General features: G+C 51.5%; 8 protein-coding genes across 8 annotated transcripts; 4 read left to right on the forward strand and 4 right to left on the reverse strand.

Moving 5' to 3' along the window:
- Positions 1–750: 750 nt before the first annotated feature.
- On the forward strand, positions 751–3,741 carry SNOG_07374 (hypothetical protein; the record flags this gene model as incomplete). The annotated part of the gene is made up of 2 exons (XM_001797659.1): positions 751–3,031; positions 3,140–3,741. The coding sequence occupies 2 exons, from the start codon at positions 751–753 to the stop codon at positions 3,739–3,741; spliced, it is 2,883 nt and encodes a 960-aa protein (XP_001797711.1).
- Positions 3,742–3,802: 61 nt separating this feature from the next.
- Positions 3,803–4,045, reverse strand: SNOG_20082 (hypothetical protein). Its single transcript, XM_001797660.1, has 2 exons — positions 3,963–4,045; positions 3,803–3,912 (listed from the first exon to the last, which is right to left on the reverse strand). The coding sequence occupies exon 2, from the start codon at positions 3,908–3,910 to the stop codon at positions 3,812–3,814; it is 99 nt and encodes a 32-aa protein (XP_001797712.1). The 5' UTR covers positions 3,911–3,912; positions 3,963–4,045; the 3' UTR covers positions 3,803–3,811.
- Positions 4,046–4,977: 932 nt separating this feature from the next.
- On the forward strand, positions 4,978–5,560 carry SNOG_07375 (hypothetical protein; the record flags this gene model as incomplete). Its single annotated transcript, XM_001797661.1, has 2 exons — positions 4,978–5,094; positions 5,147–5,560. The coding sequence occupies 2 exons, from the start codon at positions 4,978–4,980 to the stop codon at positions 5,558–5,560; spliced, it is 531 nt and encodes a 176-aa protein (XP_001797713.1).
- A 522-nt stretch (positions 5,561–6,082) lies between these two features.
- SNOG_07376 (hypothetical protein) lies at positions 6,083–7,042 on the reverse strand (the record flags this gene model as incomplete). The annotated part of the gene is made up of 3 exons (XM_001797662.1): positions 6,083–6,296; positions 6,346–6,428; positions 6,521–7,042. 3 exons carry the CDS (start codon positions 7,040–7,042, stop codon positions 6,083–6,085), a joined length of 819 nt encoding a protein of 272 aa, XP_001797714.1.
- Positions 7,043–9,188: 2,146 nt separating this feature from the next.
- On the forward strand, positions 9,189–10,309 carry SNOG_07377 (hypothetical protein; the record flags this gene model as incomplete). Its single annotated transcript, XM_001797663.1, has 2 exons — positions 9,189–9,887; positions 9,935–10,309. 2 exons carry the CDS (start codon positions 9,189–9,191, stop codon positions 10,307–10,309), a joined length of 1,074 nt encoding a protein of 357 aa, XP_001797715.1.
- A 290-nt stretch (positions 10,310–10,599) lies between these two features.
- SNOG_07378 (hypothetical protein) lies at positions 10,600–11,921 on the reverse strand (the record flags this gene model as incomplete). The annotated part of the gene is made up of 3 exons (XM_001797664.1): positions 10,600–11,056; positions 11,110–11,674; positions 11,723–11,921. The coding sequence occupies 3 exons, from the start codon at positions 11,919–11,921 to the stop codon at positions 10,600–10,602; spliced, it is 1,221 nt and encodes a 406-aa protein (XP_001797716.1).
- Positions 11,922–15,843: 3,922 nt separating this feature from the next.
- On the reverse strand, positions 15,844–18,459 carry SNOG_07379 (hypothetical protein; the record flags this gene model as incomplete). The annotated part of the gene is made up of 6 exons (XM_001797665.1): positions 15,844–16,059; positions 16,106–16,770; positions 16,831–17,035; positions 17,089–17,696; positions 17,764–18,122; positions 18,170–18,459. The coding sequence occupies 6 exons, from the start codon at positions 18,457–18,459 to the stop codon at positions 15,844–15,846; spliced, it is 2,343 nt and encodes a 780-aa protein (XP_001797717.1).
- A 951-nt stretch (positions 18,460–19,410) lies between these two features.
- SNOG_07380 (hypothetical protein) lies at positions 19,411–19,968 on the forward strand (the record flags this gene model as incomplete). The annotated part of the gene is made up of 3 exons (XM_001797666.1): positions 19,411–19,438; positions 19,493–19,567; positions 19,934–19,968. The coding sequence occupies 3 exons, from the start codon at positions 19,411–19,413 to the stop codon at positions 19,966–19,968; spliced, it is 138 nt and encodes a 45-aa protein (XP_001797718.1).
- Positions 19,969–20,153: the final 185 nt, after the last annotated feature.

Below are 20,153 nucleotides of genomic sequence, written 5' to 3' on the forward strand. Positions count from 1 at the left end.
TTCCTTTATGGTTGATGCGGTGCGATCCTCCACGTCGTTTGCCTGGGGTTGGCGACAGGGCCCAGAGCCGAAACCACCTCATGTCTGGGCCGCAACTCAACTACACGTACTGTAGTACATCAATGATCAGCCGGCGCCAGCCGCATCGCCATGACCAGCCAGCCATATCAAATCGCACGGTTTGCTGCAGCCAGCAGCCTGACCCAGCAGGCCTCATACCGGGCGTGGGGCGGCGCAAGCTTGCAAACCCGCTTAATCACTGCAAACCACAAAGCGCACATCATTCCATCCACATGGCCCAGAGTGTGCAAACAACGTCATTGAAGCTTGCAAGTATTTCACGGCTTACAGCCAAGTGAGATCAGACAGCAATGGCCCTTTCAATCCTTCGTTGGGGGCCGTTTGCTTGCGCCACGCGCGGGATAGCGCAAGACGCCGCATGAGCTGAGCTCGCACTCGCAGTGAGCACGAACGTGCAAGCCGCGAGCCTTGTCGCTCAGGCTCACTGCTGTCTTCACTTCTGACGCTGTGTCTCTCCACTATACTCATTCTCAATATAGGAGTATTCATTGTGGGATTTCTCATACAAAAGCACTTGCGGCGCAGCTGCATACTCCCGCGTAGCACAAAGCACCCCAGAGGGGCCACAGACGCAGCAAACCCTGTAGTGTGGTAATAGCAAAAGAAGGCTGAAACTCACTTTAGGCAGCAAGAGAAGGCATAGAACGTCCTTCGCCAATTCCGGACGCAATGGCTGACCGACGCCCACTCATCCAAGAAACGTCGGACATATCTGAAAGTGCAGGGAGCACGCCTGCTTTGCAATTCACAGACAGTCCCCGGTCCCACGGATTTACGCACATTCCGCCTCCGACGAGCCCGCCGATCTCACGCCCCGGCTTCTCGAGACTCCAGAGCGAGGCGACTGCTGTCGAGCGGCACAGTGCCCCGAGCATCATACACGAGGAAGGAGATGTCTTAGGCGGCTTCCGAGGCCATGCCGGAGACGGGCTGGGCATAGGGCCAACGATTGCGACAGCACGAAGAGTCAGCATCCAAACCGTGCCACAGCGAGCTGTTGGTCCTGGCCCCAAGAGCCCTCCCCTCAAAAGCCCCGGCACTCTGTCTCCCCCCGGGTCCTCGAATCCATTCACTGATTCATTCCCGAAAGACTCGTCGACAGAGAACACACCGGATCTGCGCCGCGAGCGATACAGCCCAAGGGAAGACGTAGGCTCGTATGAAGACTTCCGTCGTGGCGTGCTTAAGAACGCCCGCCAGAGCACTAACAGCGTCAACGAGTACCAGCAATACATCCACACCTCCGACACAGACAGATTGCGCGCCGCGCCTTCCATCAAATCGGCTTATGAGAGTGACTTCCGCCCCACACACGAATGCCCAACCACACGTGACTTTTACCAGTCTCGCTTCACGTGGCTGAACATCAGCATCATCATCATATGCCTGTTCTCCTGCATCTTTTCGGGCATCTTCGTCGGGCTGGCGATCCGTGAGCAGTTCTGGGGAAAGCGGATAACGAGCCATGGACCGCTCACGCCGGCGAATGCGAACCTGCTCACACAGGTGTTTGCGAAACTCATCGAGTTGTCATTCATCACTTCGTTCGTGGCGTTTTTGGGGCAGGTGCTAAGTCGACGAGCGTTCATGAAGGATCATGGCAGAGGGGTGACGCTTTCTGAGCTTAGTATGTGGAGATGGGTTGTGCAGCCGGGGACGTTGATTACGCACTGGGAGACCGCCAAGTATGCCGGGTTGTCGTTTTTGGGCATACTGAGTCTTGTGTGTGCGATTTTGGGTACGCTGTACTCGTCGGCATCGACTGCTTTGGTGCAACCGACACTAAGGCAGGGATCGTGGAAACCAACTGTCATGAGTGGTCTTGTCAAGACAGACTTCGCGAACATGGACTATGTCAAGGGTCAATGCAAAACGCCGATCCGCAACGATAAAGATCATCAAGGAAACAGCTGCCTTCAGATCGAACATGCCGGACAAGCATACCACAATTATCAGCGCTACCTTGCTGACTGGGCTAATGCAGTCGCTAATGGCAACGGCTCTACGGACCAACAAACGCGGCCTCGCGGCTTTGGACTACTTCATGAGAATACTACCATTACTGCACAGTGGATTAATACCATCGATACTGCTGAGGTGTCAAAGAAATATGGACGGCCCATCAACAATGTTTCACTCGCAATGCCCCACTCTGGGGTATTTGAGGCAGCACATTCCCCAAGAAACGGCATACTTCAACCAGAAGACCTGAATTCCGAAGGTACTTACTCGCTCAAAGCATCTGTTCCTTCCCCCGTCATAAATGTACTCTGTGTGAACATGAACGAAGAAGAACTTGCACCAATCGTATACGATAAGTGGAACACTGATGTAGTGAATATATCGTCTTGGAAAGAAGGTGGCCTCATGGACAAAGCCACAACTACCAGCAAGACCAAAGTGGACGAACTATTCGGATGGAACAACGACAGCCGCCTACACTATCCGCCGGTATTTGCAAAGTATCCAAAGACATTCAACACCATCATGAACCATACTAGCAAGCCATGGGGTAGATCTGCCATCTATCTGCTCGCCCAAGGAGGCCCTAATGACGATGTGAATATGACTGGTGTTTACTCGCTTTGTAAGCTGGATATGTCGATAACGTCAGCTTGTGTGACGCAATACAACGCTCGGTCTGGTGGAGGCGTCATGGAGAGTTTTTGCGAGGACAAAGCCGGCGACATGGCGTATGGGAAGCGCAATCCGGATGCTCAAACCAGAACAGGAATCCCTAATTGGAGGGATATTGGCTTCGACTGGTCCAATTCTCTTTCATTGCAAACTGGTATCATGGATGGAGACGCAAGCAATTCCAGGATACTGAGTCAGATGATGCTTAGTCCGACGAATCCCGATCCCGAGAACATGCAGGTCAATTTGAGCCCTGCGTTACCGAGTATGGGTGAGGCTTTGGCGGTCATGGCGGGCTGCACATTGCTTATGAGTATGTTTATCTGTTCTTGTAATCGGCATCTTATCGGATGCCCTCAGGCTTCCGACACGGAATACTCTAAAATATCTCACTCAGACAAACGCTAACTCTACTCACCAGGCATGATGGACGCGCCATTCGTAACCCATCCATGGAACTACACCTTACCCAAAATCGAAAACGATCAATTCCAGTATTTCCACGCCTCCATCCAAGCCCAGCAATACGCCTCGGGCGGCGTCGACAGCGCCGCGGCACGCGCCTGGGTCGTCGTCCTCATCCTCGTCTTCTTGCTCAACATCTTCGTCCTAATATACTTCATCCTGCACCGTGGCCTCGTCACCGACTTCTCCGAGCCCCCCAACCTCTTCGCCCTGGCTGTCAACTCGCCGCCCTCACACGTCCTCGCTGGCAGCTGTGGCGGCGGCCCCGAGGGCAAGCAATACATGGTCAACTGGTTCGTCAACCGCGAAGGCAACCACCTCTTCATGGAACCCGGGGAAAAGACGGCGCTCTTGGAGGGCGTGCATGCGCACGGGCCGGTCGAGGTCATCGGTCCGCAGCAGCATCAACATGCGAACGGCGGGTGGATGGCGACGGTCAGAAGGCGACTAGGCATGAAGAGCCAACCGCCGCAGAAACTTAGCCCTGCTGCGGGTAAGATGGAGAGTCTGAGGCAGGAGCGGCCGGGGAGCTTGGATGGGGGAGTGAGTACGAGATGAGGGATGGGTATGAGAGGACGAGGAAACATTATAATAAGTTGGCGAATCGGAGGAGTGTTTTGTGAGGGGGTTATTTGATTGGGTAGATTAATGTCTTGTGCTTAATGACCACAGTTCCATGCCACGCTTGAGTTGATTGTTGCGATAATTGTCCACCGGTTTCATGCATCACTGCTTCAAGTCAGCTTTGTCGACGGGTGAAGTATGTAGGCTGGACATGCCTCAGGTTCCATCCCTAGGCTGTGGGTTGTCAGTGCCCTGTTTGGGTCTGTATCCTCGATCGCGAGGATGAACCTCATTGTCCTTCAGCTTGTACCCTTCACCACAAATATGGTTTCCCATATCGTCCGCGAACATTTCGAGAGCTTGTTGTTATTGTAAAAAGCCGAGGTTCGTGTAAAGAACAGAAGGTGACACGCGGACGCAAGGGGAGGTGTCTGCATGATAAGACATCACAAGCTCAAAGCGGGGTAATGTTGATCGGTGAACGAGAAGTCATGTGCATTATTGCAAGGGGGATTGATTGGGCTGTCGCTGATTGCTAGGCGTGTATGGGTTAAGATAAGGCAATGAGAGCCTTGGTTGGGCTGAAGTATGGAATGTGGCTTGGGACTGGTATACCGATAAATGAGAACTACAGCACTTCATTTTCAATGAAGCAGGTTTGGACGTCTTGTAAAATCTGACCTTCTTGTTCTTACAAGATCCATGTATGTTCAGAACGTAGTCTGATAACGTCTGGATGTAGACTTAGTGCAATACCGCGAATGTGCCTAGTAACACTCCCTTGCGTGGGGATTTAAAGTGAATATTGATGATCTTCAAGCTGCTGTGCACTAAAGTTCGGGAGCTAGCACTGTATTGTGAAGGAAGAGCATGATCACATTATAGCAGAATGAAACAGCTTTGGCTGTACTACTACGATGATTGTGCATGTTCCTTCACGCGATTCTCCTAGTTATGTAGCACGAAGAGGAGGCTGGCTTAGAGTTCAGCCTTACGGGCGCTATCGACCTTCCGCACTACCTCAAAGGCATGGAAGGGAACGTGCACGCGCGCCATAATACCAAAGTCATGATGTCATATTCTCGTCTCGTACCAAAACAAAGCTAGCTGCATATACATAACACGCGACCGCGCTCAGGAACCAAGCAATTGACAATCCTTGTCTTCAGATCAGACCGAAGTAGCTGATTCTTTAATCCAGGGGCGCTTCCTCATCGCACGTTCTTCATCATGCCTTCAAGCAAGGGAAAGCCAACTGATCCTAAACTTCGCGAGAAGGTGAAGGAAGAAGTGAAACAGGAAACAAACAAAGACGGAGGCGGCAAGGGCCAATGGAGCGCATGGAAAGTGAGTTCATCCGTCGCGTTACCTTGCTACAATTGGCTCATGCCCTATCCAGGCAGCCAAACTTTCCAAGGAGTACGAGAAGAAAGGAGGCGGATATGAGAATGAAGCAGGCTCCAAAAATGAGCCTACCAAGGGAACGCCGCAGCCCAAATCATCGACCAAGAAGAAGTCTGAGGAAAAGAAAGCCGATAAAGAGCCCGAGAGCCCCTCTCCGGATGACAAGAAGGAAGACGCGCAAGAACCGCCGCCGAGTGAGCAGAAGCCCAAGGCTAATAGCAGCAAGAAGAAGGATCAGGCCAGTGATGCAAAGAAGGGCGCGGCCAAGACCGGTGCGGCTAAGAAGAGCAGTGCTGCGAAGCCTAAGAAGGAGCCGACGGAGGGATCTCGGAAGAGCAGTAGGATTTCTGAGAAGAGGAAGACAGAAGACGATGCTAGTGAGCCAGCGAAGAAGCGGAAGTCGAAGTAGTGTGCTGCTGCTCGAGAAACGGTAGCTGCGAGGTCTTTCCATTTCATTTCTAGATGGTTTGTTCAGCTGCGTATTTTTGTAATACTTTTCATGGTCTCTATGGTGGATCGGGTATTTTTATAATGTGTTCCATGGTCTGTGGTGGAGTGGGTATCTTTGTAATGTGTATCGTGGTCTCCATGGTGGAGAAGAGCTCATTACACCAAAGTGTTGTTGGCATTGGGGAGTGGACGTCCAGTAGCAGCAAACATGTATTTATACCCAGGTATGGTCGCTCAGAATCATACAGGAAGGTGCTTTGCGTGCGAAGACATAACGAATTGTCCGATCACGATTTTTGAACTCCGAGTTCCATCCTACAGCGAGAATAACACCGCTGACGTCTGAACAAGCTCCCGCGCCTGTCTCCACCTGGAGCTCCACTGAAAAATTCACCAGAGCAGGGCAAGCAATTGTTCCGCGCCGGTTCAACACCCGTGCGATATTGCCAAGCTCTCACACCGATCATGCTAGTCGTTGCATTCATTCAGGCGATGCCGACTGACTTGCATTGCCGCTGGACATGCCGAACGGCCAGCGTAGTCCAAGCCAAAGCTCGACGGCCACGGCATTGGGCGATTTCTCACTTGGTCCCCTGTGTACCAGCGATTGATCGATGCGCACGATTTCGCACTCTTCAAAACCAGCTTTCGCGACAAGTAGTGCGCCAAGGGGTGTGGCAGACACACCCTTGTTACTGTCAATCATCTTTCAATGACAAAAGCCCTGGCATCTTGGAGGCTTACCAAGAGAGCGTCGTCCAGGTCCGCGAGCTGGGTACAGAAGCTGACAAGCCTGGTAGCATGGCCACGACGCCAGTATCCCGGAGCTACGGCTATTGTGCTTAGACGCATCCTACCTGCCAGGTGTCTGATGCCTCGGTGTCAGCCTCTTGTCTCAGATGGTCGCAATTGCGCGTACCGAGATTTGGGAGGGCCCATGACCGATCGGTATATCTTCGTGGCGTCGGCACATTGATCTCGCTTCAAGTCCATGTGCTTGAATTGGTGGATGCTCTCTGGAGAATCTGGAGATATTCAACGTCTCTGCCCGAGGTGTCATGGTTCTGACATGCTTACTTGTAGACTGGAAATGTCCGGTGTATGAAGAACCTGGCTTCAGGAGAACACTGCAAAGTCCAACAATCACCTTCCTTCCCGGAGTTGATGGCCTGCAGGCAGACTTCAATGCCTCATAAACGTGGTCAGCTTCGTCAGTTTCGATGAAATCTTCGGCTACGAGCACAACGTATGCAGGATCTCTAATCGATTCCTCGTACTCGTTCCAGTACGAAGCCAGCGTATCTTTCGGATATTCTCCGTAATGAGGTCTCTGGTATCTGAACGTCGGGGACCAGAAGAAGGCAGATGCAGCCACGAAGGCGATACGAGGCAAATCATCCAAGGTTGCTATGCGGACGCTGTGGACTTGAGGTAACAGCATGTTGGGAGGACAGAGAATTGACTCTGGCATTCGAGAAAAAAGGCAAACGCGAACTGAAAGATTGCAAACAGAGTGAGAAACCTGCCTTATGACAAGAGACTATAACAGCAGCAACATGAAGACATGATTTTCAGCTTGTTCGAAACCGAGCGCGACCATCATATCGGTACCGCTCGAAGCATTACTTTCAACAGTGCTGTTTCCTGGATTGACAGCATGAGGACGCTTGTCCGCTCGTGACGATCGGGGCGACAAGAAACACATGCCACTGCAGTCAACCAAGCAAACTTCTGGTCCGATAGTCGTGCCTAGGTGATGACATGCAGTAACACATTATCGCAAACGGTGAGAAGGAAGTGTCCACATTTGGGGCGTTGAAGTTGCAGAGAGGGGTCAAAGACAGACGGTAGGCGCCAAAGCCAGCGGTTCGTGCGATGGCTGCGCAGACACAGCCCTACACATAGGGGCCCAGACCAGATGGGAGCTAGAACATGCAGCCCTCCCGACAGTGCGTACCAAGCCCGCCCCTCGACCCGCCATCCACGGGACTTTGTGCCTTTCAAACCAGCAAACAACAGCCTGCTATTCACAGCTTGTTAGATGGCCCTTCGTTGCTGTCGCTCCATGCTCCACGGCGCCTGATCATTTCCATCGCAAGCAAGCGAACAAGAGTCCTGAACACCCCAAACTCTAAAGTTACGCAGTCAGCCGCCCGCATCTATGTCTGCTACCAGCTCGCAGTTCTACAGGAGCGCCGACACGCATTCGCACTACCCAAATTTCCCAGCCAACAACAGCGAGCATCTGTATGCTCTAGCAGCGTCATGGCCTACTGACCCTAATCACGCTTCGTACGCCGGCCCGCCTTTGCCGCCGTTTCTCCACTACTCCAACGACGGAGCTGATTCCGTCGAACACCCAACTTCGAGCGCGCAAGCTTGGCCTACTAATTACAGTCGTGAGGATGTCCAGGAATGGGATCACGTTGTGGGCGACCATGCTTACGCGTCGCGTCCTGGCCTCCAATTTGACGCTGCTGAGGGGAACCTGCCTGCGCCGCCACGACCAACCTCTGAAGCCTCGCGACACTACCATCACCAACAGACTTTGAATGGCGGACCAGAATTGCCAACGAGTCCTCGTGGCGATGCATTTCGCAGCGCAGACGCACTTCATGATCTTCGAGTTGCCTCTGTATGTTCGCAGGAGTTTCTATCTCACACGGGATGGGCTACTAATGGTTCTAGGAGTCCCCCACAACCGCGCTCGACCCACCTTTCACGAATCATGCTCAGGGACAGCACCCGTTTCCACGGTACTCACAAGCGCGAGCGCGCATAGCGCCCTTGCATCTGAATAGTTCAGAACAGGCGTTGCGACCATCCACAGACGCTGCCTGGGAAACCGGGGCTGAGCTGCAAACTCTTGAGTCGCATCACTATCCATCCCATGCTAGTAATGCGATAGTGCCCAGTCATCTGGCAACTGACCGAGCTATCCATACAAATCCAGGTGGCGCATCATGGCCTGCCATAGGCTTGAGCGATGTTTCTGTTGGGCCATCAGGATATCAACGTGAGCAGGAAGAAGATGTTCAGTGGGGAGTTGTCCCGACAATACCTAACCATGGTCCCTACATCCACCAACCTCAAGCTCAGGTCTCTACTGATAGACCGGTCCTCTTGGAGCATCTCAGGAGACCGGTCAGGAGAAAAGTTGCCAAAGTTCCGTCCTCCTTCGTAGAGAGGCAGGAGAAGTTGAAGGTGTCGAAACGAAAGGGCCCCCTTGCCGAGAGACAGAGAGAAAAGACTCACACCATGCGCAAGACCAAACGCATATGCGTGCGTTGCAGATTCTACAAATCTGGTGTAAGTGAAATCATCCATCTAGCAGAGCACAGCTAACGACCAAGTGCGACGAGGGTGATCCTTGCGAAAAGTGCGACAAGATAACAGGTCATGCCAGATCGTTTCGAGAGCCTTGTTATAGAGAGCACCTGGAAAACACCAGTCTGGTCCGCCGATGTATGTACGTCTGTGTTGTGTGTCTGGTATCTACTAATTTCGCGACAGGCAATGGTCGCGAACATCAAGAAGAGGCCGAGTTTCTAGCATACGAGTGGATCCATAACAGTCAGCTATACAAGATGGAGCTCATATGGAATCTGCCTGGCTATGGCCCCATACCTAACGCGCCACCCATGTGTGTCACATTCCGGCCTTACAGCCCAAGGAGAGGGTCTATGGATGTGGCTGCATCAGTATGGACGAACAAAGATGGAGAACTCAAGACCATCGAACAGCCGGCATATGCCATCTACGATACTGCGGATCTTGTACCAGCTTTTGAGAGGTACTTTTCCAGCCTTCAGCCCGCCATTGAGGCATGGATCTTCGCCCGCATAAGCCAGGACGAAGTCGCACGTCTCACCTTCACCGAAGTGCAACGAATGCGCAGTGTTCATGGATCCAAAGCACTCGACTTGGCGATGCGACTACAGTGTCTCTCGGTTGTCTCACAGGGCTACGGTTCCGTCTGCAACAACAACATTCCCGGTATACGCGAGTATGACTATCGTCGGCTGGGTAGTAGTGACTACGAAGCATATGACCGCAAGTCGTACGACCGACCTCTGCCTGGCGCCATTACCCACCAGATGGACGTTGCTGCTGTGAAGTACCTCAGGAAACTAGAGAAAAAATTCGTGAAGGAGCTTGCGCTACTCATCTTCAAACCAAAGATCAAGCCCTGGTACGAGCTTTTACTGGCTCTTTACGTCATCTTCTGGAATCTTGAGTACATTCACCACGGTGCCAATGATTACATTAAATCGAAAAATGGCACGGTAAGTCCGTATCGCTCTCATTGGCGTAAACCTACTGACTCTTGTAGTTGATCGAGAACCAAGTGAACAATGTCGTAAAGAGTCAGATTGCTAAATGGGAATTTGCATTTCCGGTCCTACTCTATCATTGGCGCTGCACGCTCCGTGGATATGCTCCTTTCAAGCTCGCTCGCGAAAACCCGGATGAACTTGAAGAGAAGGGCCACATCGACCACGAAGGGTTCCAGTACGTGAAGAGGATATCGAGTCTGTTCGATCGAAGAGATCCAGGTGAGTGCGAGTTGTGGGCGTTTCAGATTATGCAAGCCAAGCCTCTGACCCTCCTAGATCGTTTCCAACCGCCGCTCACAGGCTTTGCCTCTATGCACTACTCAACGTCCAGCGAGTATATTGTCAAACTTTTCAAAGAAGCTGGTGCTTGATAGTGTGCCATGCTTACAGCACGCTGCAATCCTATACCCAAGCTTGTCAGTTGCGGCACCTGAAGAGCAGTTTCGGTTTTTTTTCAACGGATTCTATTAACTGTTTCATGCTACAATCAATCGCATGTAAGATGCGAATCTAATGGAGAAGCAATTTGAGGAACACAGAGAAGCAATGATTCCACCATGAAAGCACCATACTCCTTGAAACCCGACAATACCTCCTTTCATAATGCCTAGTGTCGTTTGGACTACTATCAGTAACCCACTGGAAGTATTTCAGTGAACGTCTAACCGTGACTCTCACGGCCGCTGATGATGCGCCAAGGGTCGTTGTCGATGACCGGAAGGTTCTGTGGGCGGCCAGGCGTGAAGGGATCGTCGAAGTTGTTACGGAACCGGGCTGGCTTTTCCCAGGCATTCTGGGGATCACGCAGGAACATGCGGAGGAGGTGGCGAGTACTGGGCTTTCCCTGGGCTCCGCGATACGCTTCTCGAGCATGCATGACACTCAGGTTGTTGATGAACTGGATGTCACCCTGCTTGCGGTCGAGCTTGGTGCAGAAACGCTTTGCAAGCTCGCCAACAGCGTGCATGGCATGCATCTGCTTGTCAGAGACGGAGGGCATGCTTGGGTCGCGATGAATCAGGGGGGTACCCAGGAGCGGCGCTTTTACAAGTTGACACATGGGCTTGCCCTTTGAGAAGAAGAGGGTTGGTCCCAACTCAAGGTATGGCTCCTTATCCCTTTTTCGCTGTTAGCATGTTCCGATTCATCATTTTTGCACATTCTGATTTACTTCTGCTTCAGCTCAAACGGCCAATCCGCCTCCGCCATCGTCTCCAAGACCTCCGGGTCAAGCTCGAGAAGTTCGTTGTAGATTCGCCAGAAGCTGGCAACGTATTGCTCGCCGCCGCTACCAATGCCGCCATCGTTACGAACATGGAGAGCAATGACGTCGCCAGAGAATCGGTCGCTGTGGAAATCCATTGCTGCCGTGATCTTTGAACCAGCAAGGCCGATATCCTTGGCCCAAGTAGGCACCGCCTCCTTGGTAGCATCGCGGACATGGCCTGTGAAAAAGTTAGACGGTGTCTCTGCGAGTGTAATAAGGCTTGGAAGCATACTCAGTGTCTGGTTGGCATACGAATCAGTGGCTCGCTCTGGGCACACGTACGCGCACACTCCAGCGAACGCCACGACTGCCTCTTCGTCGTTGAAATTGGCAGCATCAAGACCGCGTAGAACGACAACGCCCTGACCCTGGTGGAGCTCTTCACTGACCGAGGACAGCTTGCGAGCCAAGACTGGATTGTCCAGAACGAATGTTTCTTGTCGGATCTCGGCTCTGGGCGTACCCGCAACTAGCAATAATTAGCCTGAGGAAGATTACGATGGGCTTGTAAACTTACTCTTCACCTTAATAACGGCAGCGCGGATGTCCTGAACCTCACGAGGGCTGAGATCAACAACGTAATCAGATGGGTCGAGCTTTTCCCAGACCATGGGGCCGGCCAGCGCAGGCGCGAGCTTGTCTGGGGATGAAGCAGCGGAAAATCTGCTTTGCAGACTGTCATTCGACGACTTGGGACTAAGAGTATGAGTGGACATGGTATCGGGTTTTGTGCAATGTTTCAGAATTGTTGAATAACTAGTAATGTGGAGTAAGTTTTCCGTGTCTGATGGATCAAAAGTAGTGGTTGAAAGGAATGTTGTGGGAAGAAGAAGGTTGCGGTAGCTGAAGTAGAGTTAAATACCCAAAGATCGTAACAGTCACCGCATTTCACGTGTAGACAACTCAGAGCGAGGGCTATTTCGATATGCTAATATCGGGGCTGACTGAGCCGCACTGATCGAGTTCAAGGCGTTTGACCAGTTGGCCAAGTCAAGGAATCAGTGCAGCAAACCATGCCAGCTAGCACGCCGCCGCGGTAAATCATGTGAACAAGGGCGAATCCCACCAACTCCATTCGTCACCTGACGCCTGCACAATCGACGTATGCTGGTCAGCACGAGGCCATGCTAGGCCTTTTACTAAAATTTCCCTACAATCGGGTCCAGGCTCTCAAACCAGACTACGCGGACACGCGCAGCGGAACGCATCGAAGCTTTGCCACCCGGGCGGAACTGACCCCCTGCCCCATACTCCTCCCTAGTCTCTGACTATCACCAGCTTACTGCACCGGTATTCCCACGAGTACTCATGGCGCATGGCTCCTTGTGTAGGGTGCCCCTTGGGCTTTCAAGCTGACTATGGCGGTGAAGATCCCACGTTCACGCAAAAAGCATTCAGCGTGATTTGAAGATGCGGTCATAAATTCCATATGGATGGGCTCTTGCATGCCATAATAGTGGGCGATCCATGCACGGTACTCGCTCCGGTTCGCATTGCACTGCAACTTTCGATGATCGTTGTTCTTGCATCAGCCCTACGCCACGTTCTTCACTCGGCGCTGCTGGTGCGAGGGTCGCCAGCAGTTACACCTCGCCTCGAGTATGCATGCAAGTGAACGTGCATTGCAATAATAGCGGCTGAATACGCCGCTTGTTCCTGTCAAGTGCTCCCCTTACATAGGGTAAGCTCGGAAGGGCCATAGAGGGAAGGGTGAATAGGCGAAGACTACATGCATGTCGAAGCTGCTGCAGCTCACTGCATGCGGGGTGTATCACGCGGCGCATTTTCTATGGCAGTATCTCGAGGATACTGTTGTCTTTTGACGAGCTGTTCACCAGTAAGGTCTGGCGCGCTGCAAATCTGCGATCTGACCTCGTTCACCGGAAATTCTTGTGCGATAAGACTACACCTATGTGATAACGTGCATGCGGACCTCGGACACCACAGGCAGGCTGCAGCGGTCAATGATACTCGATTGCAAGCATGTGCAACCATCCTGGCGGCAAGACTTCGTGACCTGGCGAAATGATCGCCGCGTTGTGTTGAATTTGCGAGTCGGAGTGGGCCACCGAGCCTGTGTCTCATGTCCTCGCGCTTCTTCCTATTGGAATTTTCGTTTTTCCAACTCAGGGCAAAAAGCATATCCGGGCTGATCGGTGAAGCTCGTTCGATGAAATGGCCCTAAGAGGGTTGCCATGCACATGACGCAAGCGCTATTGTCATGCGAAGACTAATGCCTGTGCCACGACACGCCAGTAAGGATTCGACGGCTTTGCCATGGAACGGCTGTGAATTCCGCAAGTGTTAGGTGGCGCCACATACGATGCATGGAGCAGACGGCGAAGTTGAACAGAGCGATGGCCACATGTTTGGTATGAGGAGACAGGCTCAACATTATCCGAGCCGCATTCTCTTGTCAAGGTTGGTTGAACGCCCCCAAGTTTTTACCAGGGGATAAAGCCTCTGCAGGTCGCTCAATCAGGAATTCCGAAGAGAACATGCCTGATATAGCGCCTCAACGCGGTGTTTGCACCCTAGGACTCTGGCGCATATCTCGATAATGGCGGGCTTCACAGCTGTTCGCTACGTGAAGGTGTTATACTTGGCGAAGATATGGGTTGGAGACCATCATGCATGGAAAGAGGGCGATCTTCCTTCGCCCGTCTTCTTGCAGCGAACTTCGCTCATCACTGCCTGAGCCGCGAGTCATGGCATAGCGCCTAGATTCTCGTTGACCAAGGACTCTTCTCTGTATGTTTGATACCTGAGGAACAACTACGAAACAGCCGCAGTTGTTCTGCAGATAAGTGTGGCCTGTGCTCACGTATCGAATCTTGGGGCTGAGTACCTAGGCCAAGACCGCATCAACAACTTTGCAAGTTCATTGCTAGGTCCTGGATAGAAAGTGGGTGCGCCGGGTTGTGTTGTAGAAAGCGACGTGAACTGCTAGTTGCGCAACCTTGCGTCCGACTTCTATCGATCCCCGCTCTTGAGGCATGGCTGCACCAACCGCGGACCGCATGGTCGACGCTACTGCGCGTCAGTGATCAAAAGCTATGCTTCCTGATCACTACAGCTTGGAGGCTGTCGCCAAGTCGTGTCATGGCAGTGCCTCTAACCTCCGCAAACGAGAACTCGCGCACGCCTGTAGTTCTCAGATTAGGCACGGAAGCCATCTCGTACTCATACAGTTGCATTGCTCGATGTTCGAAGAATCTGTCTCTAATACTGGACTTTATGATCAAGCCGCCGGAGCATGCGAGATGAGGCACGATGTTGTAAACAGCGGCAATTGCCGTCTATACGCTGCTGTCGCCGAGGGGAGTGAGGCGACGCATTTAAGCGCGCAGTGTTGTTGGAAGTCAGCCGAAGCACAGCGGCTGGCGCAGGGTTCGAGACGCATGAGTGTTGTGGTCACGTGAACTACTCTTCCCCTGACATTGACATCAGATCTCCTCATCGATTTCGTTTCCTGGTGGCAAACATGAACTCGTCATGACACGTTCGAGCCGAAAGATGTCGGTGAGTGCTGAGTGCGCGTGAGATTCTAGACAACATCTGAGGTGATGAACTGGAAGTAAAATGACATCGCGCTTGAGGAAGCTACTGCGTGTCAGTCAGAGAAAAAGCGGGACCCATGTAAACTCACAAATTTTCCACAAACGCCGAATACGGATAATTGAGCCGCAACAACGAGTTTCCAACACGGCACGGTCATGCTGTTGGCATTGCAGAGACGAGTCGTCGTTTCCACGAGCCCCCCGGTTTATCACTTATGTCATAGCCTCCACTAGCGTGTATACCGGTATTCCGAAGGTTCGGTGCTTGTCATCGCGGAGGTTGTCGTTTGGAGTATAGCAACCTCGAAAGCGACGAATCCCATTTGTGCCAAACCAGCATGCCTACTTGATCGGTGAGCGCGCACAAAAGCGGGATCTTGAGTCAGGGACGTCAGCGTTCATGCAGGATCGCTACTCATAAGCCACAGTCTCGCGTCTTCCCACACCCTACAGTCCCAGGCAGGTGGCTCTTCAAATGTTCCTGGTACCTGTGGGATCGAAAAGCATCACGATGTGGACTGTCGCTGCTGTCGTACCAAGCTTTCTGCTTTCCAGAACTGGACTAGCCCAGTGGAACCACCCAATTAGCTCTTCACGGAGAACACCTGCGAAGAGTGCCTCGTGCTTTCATGCAAGACATACATTCTAGGTTGGCTCGGCCGCACATGATTCATTGCATCGTCAATCCGATTAAGGCACTAGAAATCGCGGTGTGCACGAAGCATCAAATTGTGCAGATCTTCGGCAAGTCCTCGCTAGCTAGAGACGGGAGGGTAAGGCGTGATGTACCATATGCTTCACTCGATTCTATTTGATGCTCGGACTCATGCCAAGTCGTGAGCCTCGTCAAGTGCTTCAAATACTGTCAGCAACCGGTCAATAGACCAATACAGAAGTGTCTGGCTTATGTTGGTAATGACAGCTTACACAGTAAGACGGCAGTGAATCTCGTGACATTTGCAGTGACCGCTTCTCTAACTACGAAGCGGTGATGGTGCTGATCTTCACTAAGAAGCAATGAAGTGTTGGCCGAATTCAACGTGTACAATGCTTCGTCGTTTCCTCATCGGTGGCCAATTCAGATGTTGACAACCCCGAGTATACGCTCAGCCGGCTCAGCTAGCTGCACAGGACAAGTCTCCAACCCGACACCATACGTTTCGTACTTGAGCTCGCCTGTGGTCGAGTTTACCACGATCCACCTTCTGTTCAACAGGTCGCCGTCTTGAGCCCGATCGAAGAAATTCTGTGGGGCAAACACGATGCTGCTATACGCCTCGGTGTACAGTGTGACCTGTGCTTGTTCAGCTCATGCGCGTAGACCAAGCCTGCTTACTTACCGGCACATCCTCACTCCGTGTGTAGTGGTGCATCCCAAGATTGAACCAGACAACGAGATCTTCGTCCTCGATGTTTTCGCCATCGAAGAATTTGCTAAAGTCTTGCTGCGGGGCCCATGGGAGGTTGGCGTTCTGCACGCTGTTTGCGAAGACCTCGTTATCGTGTTGTCGCGATACTGCGAGATGAGTCTTTGCGAACTCCGAATTCTTCAGAGACCACGGCGAGCCCAGGGTGGTTAGGTGTATGTCGGATCGGCCGGGAACCAAACGATACCCGCGCATCTCGCCCCATTTGTTTGTCGCATTCGGGTTCAAGACGACATACATAGCCTCATTGTTTGGTGCCCAGTTGAACTGCTTCTCTTCTTGCATCATCGAGACGTCCAGTTCTATTTGCTCAAATACGCCGAGCTCCGGAAACCATGGCTGAGATTGGTTCACAGCCTTGAGCTCAGACACTTGAAGGGAATTACCAGTCCCAAGGACATCGAAATCTCCTTTGAAAGTAATGACATGGTCATGAAGTGAGCCTTGGATTGCTTGCTGGATGCGTGGGCCCCACTTTCCTTGATTCGGATAGTAGTATGAGCTTTGCAAGTATCCACTTGCGCGGACGCTGACTTCGAGAGAACCATCCTGATGGAAGCCGTAATCGAACATGTAATCTAGAAGCGGAACTGATGTTAGTGTAATTCTAGATGATGATTATAATGAACACAACGTACCGTAGTTGCCCACTGTAGCAATCGCCCGAACGGTGAGCTGTGCACCTTTGACCGTACCCAGGCTACTGAAACCGTACTTATTACTCTCACCTGTTCGGTGGCGCGAGAGCGGAAAGTTCATATCCGCTTCAAACATGCACAGGGAGTTAGTGTTGACCACAGAGCCGTTGTTAGAATGGTAGGTCAAGTTCCAGAAGGTAGATCCCTATCAAGCAAAGTCAATAGACGTTCGACTCCAATCCGGCTTTGAGAACTTACCCAAGGACAGTCATAACCTTCGATGAGGGTTCCCATCTCCATCCCGAGACTGTAGTAAGTGTCGTGGTAAACAGTGTTTGCTGATTTTGGTTGGTTGCCCCCGTACTGCGCGGTTGCTTCTTGCAACGAGAGCTCATATAAGATGCGCTCGCCTTTGAACTTGATGTCGTAGAACATGATACCAGTTGTCCTCGAGAATGCAATATAGAAAGACCAGCCCATATACTCGACGTACTGGTTCTTCTCATCGACCTTGTATCGTTTCCCGCCAATCTCCAGAGTAGCTGGTGCCAACCTATCCTCGAGATCGCGAACACCGAGTTCAGGCTTATAATCAACCATTGCCCAGTCTGCATCCAAAGTCTGGTCAAACTCCATGCCCAGCTCACCAGCTTCGAAAGCAGTGCGGAGAGCCGAAATGGTCGGGTAAAACTTCTCGCCGGTGACAAACCCTTTCATTTTGTATAGCGATGGGTCGGTTCCAGTGCAGTCGATGAGAAGAAAGAAGTCCAACGGGGTCATGTATGTCGCAGGACCTGGGATGCGAAACATGATGTTTCGAAATGCCTGCGTTCCATCGAAAGATCGAGGCTCACCGGACGTCATTGCTAATGTAGCTACATCATGTGAGCATATTTTGATAGCATTTATCAAAGTGTCTGTCGGTACACATACTTCTATTGTCTTTTGCGCCATAGTAGACGGCACCTTGGAAGAGTGATGCAGTGATGTCGGAGATGTTTGACATGATCGACGCAATCAAAGGATCCGTTGCTGCTGTGCGCGGCTCGTCCCAGAATCGAGCATTGTATGGTATGGAGCCCCCCTTGCCTCCATTATAGATATAGTCGAGCTTTTGGATAGTTGTTGTGTTGGCGACTGGCAAAGGACCAATCATGTACTCTTGAGAATCTGGATCACTTTTGCCGCCCTGGAAGATGATAGCACGAGCATATTTAGCAGGCATTGCGCCAGCCCCGTCGATGAAAGGTAGCACATCAGTCTTATTGAGAGGAAGAGTGTCAATCCAGAACCTATGCTAAGTAAGCAGGCTATCTACATGCTCGAATGCAGTACTTACACGTAGTTGTCCGACGGTATTGCCTTGCTTGGATGCGTCAAGTTCAAGCCTGATTCTGGCGCGTGAAGTAGGTTCCAAACGGCGAGATTGTCTTCGGGTGGGATCTGGGCCCATATATTCGGCTTCGGGGCAGAAGTTACAGGTGCTGCGTCGTTGAGGCATGAAGAGCCATTGTAACCGCGCTTGCCAAGTAGGTCATGGAGGAGCTTTCTTTCAGCTCCTAAAGGCGGTAGAGCTGAAGACAATGCTAGACTGGCAAAAGTCAGTCCTGCGAAGGGAAGTATCATCATTATTCGAGGATTGGAGAATCACGAATGCTGCTTGAGTGTGCGAATTTCCGTCCCTTAGTGGACCTTTATAGCCCTCTGATGTAAGGTAAGGACTGCTAGTCATTGGTTGCGACATGTATCTATCTTGCTTAACAATGGACATGATAAGAGAAGGTAAAGCGGAGTCCTGCGAGCATGGTAGACGAGAGATGGGCCGAATTCTGCGAGTCAGGGCGACAGTTGTGAAAGCACATTCTAACTAGATTTAACAATCTTAGAGCGTGGGTATCTAGTAAATGAAAGCATGTGTGTCAATAGAAGATACCGGTAGCATCTTAACGATGAGTAGAGCATCTCGCATGCTCCCCCGACGTGATGTGAGCTCATGGCTTCTTCTACAGTCATACCCGAATATAAGAAGCGATTCCATCGGCCGTTTGTTATCATCGTTCGGCAAAAGTGCGGGGTGTGGATGGGTTCAACCGTACCATACCTTATCACTGCATACTCACCCATGTCGCCAAGGACGCTTGCTTCTCTTCAGGCTTTCCAATGCACGAACGCCAAGATAGCCCGCAGAATCGCGTGACAATGGAAGCGAGCTTCTTTCAGATAAGCTGTTCAATAGAGCCTCCGTGAATACATCGGAAGCATATTGACGAGGATGGGTTGTGTGAACATATTCGGCTGTGCCTCCGCAAAACCCTTGATCATGTTTGTCAATACGCCGATAGGTCACCTCGCGCGAGATATGATGCAGGAGAGAGGCCGTGGTTACGAGTCACCTGTAGGCTGATATTATAAGAGACGGATGAATACATCAAAGAATGATGGAAAATTGTGAGTCTGCAGTCCCCAAATTTGCTACATGGGGATTGAAGTCTTCTCGTTGACGCTTTTGTCAGAAGGAGATCATCCTCGCCAGAATTCTTCCACATGCACGCATAGCGTCGTAAAATCTGCTGCTCAGAGATGGCAAGGTTCAGGGCGCCTTCGGAGGGTTTGTAACAAAGTAGGCATGTAGACAGCGGCTACAATATCTAATCCTGGACAGGACCCTTCTTCCCCGCCGAAGAAGAGCCCACACCCATGGCATGTATTAGAATCTATGCCGACAAAATTTGGAAAGGTATGTTGATAACGTCCTCGGATCACGGATGGAGGTTGAAGGTTGATGTTGGAAGGTCCAGCACATTGCACGTTCCGGAGAAGTCCGGAAGTCCGGAACTTGCGGCGTCCGGTCAAATATGACGTCGCTTTTTGAATGCATAACTATAACTACTTGTGCAAGCATTACTACTGCTGTCAGATAAGATTCTATGTATGATCTGGTTAAGAATGACAATCATGGTTGTTTTCTAATTGCGGTGCAGAGAGGCTTCAACGGCGACTTGATGGCCACTTTTCGCCCCGTTTTGCATTTGATCTTTCTCTTTCTCTTCATCTATAGATATAGCTTGAAATGTCGATGGTAACGATGCTATATATCTCGGAGACCAGCAAAGATACTGGATGTACGGCTTTGAGTGAGGAGACGATTACCTGATGTAACACGTGACCAATAGTCGTGCGGTGAAGGTGAAAGAGTTCACAATATGCGTAATCGCAACATTTGGACCCTTTACTCCGTTCGCCTAACAACCAGCCTCGCGAGTAATCACCTAGAGCAAACACTCGTCGGCGGACTCCGTTTGCCTATTGACCTTCTCAAACCT

This window comes from Parastagonospora nodorum, assembly GCF_000146915.1.
Source record: "Parastagonospora nodorum SN15 chromosome Unknown scaffold_11, whole genome shotgun sequence".
Taxonomy (NCBI): domain Eukaryota; kingdom Fungi; phylum Ascomycota; class Dothideomycetes; order Pleosporales; family Phaeosphaeriaceae; genus Parastagonospora; species Parastagonospora nodorum.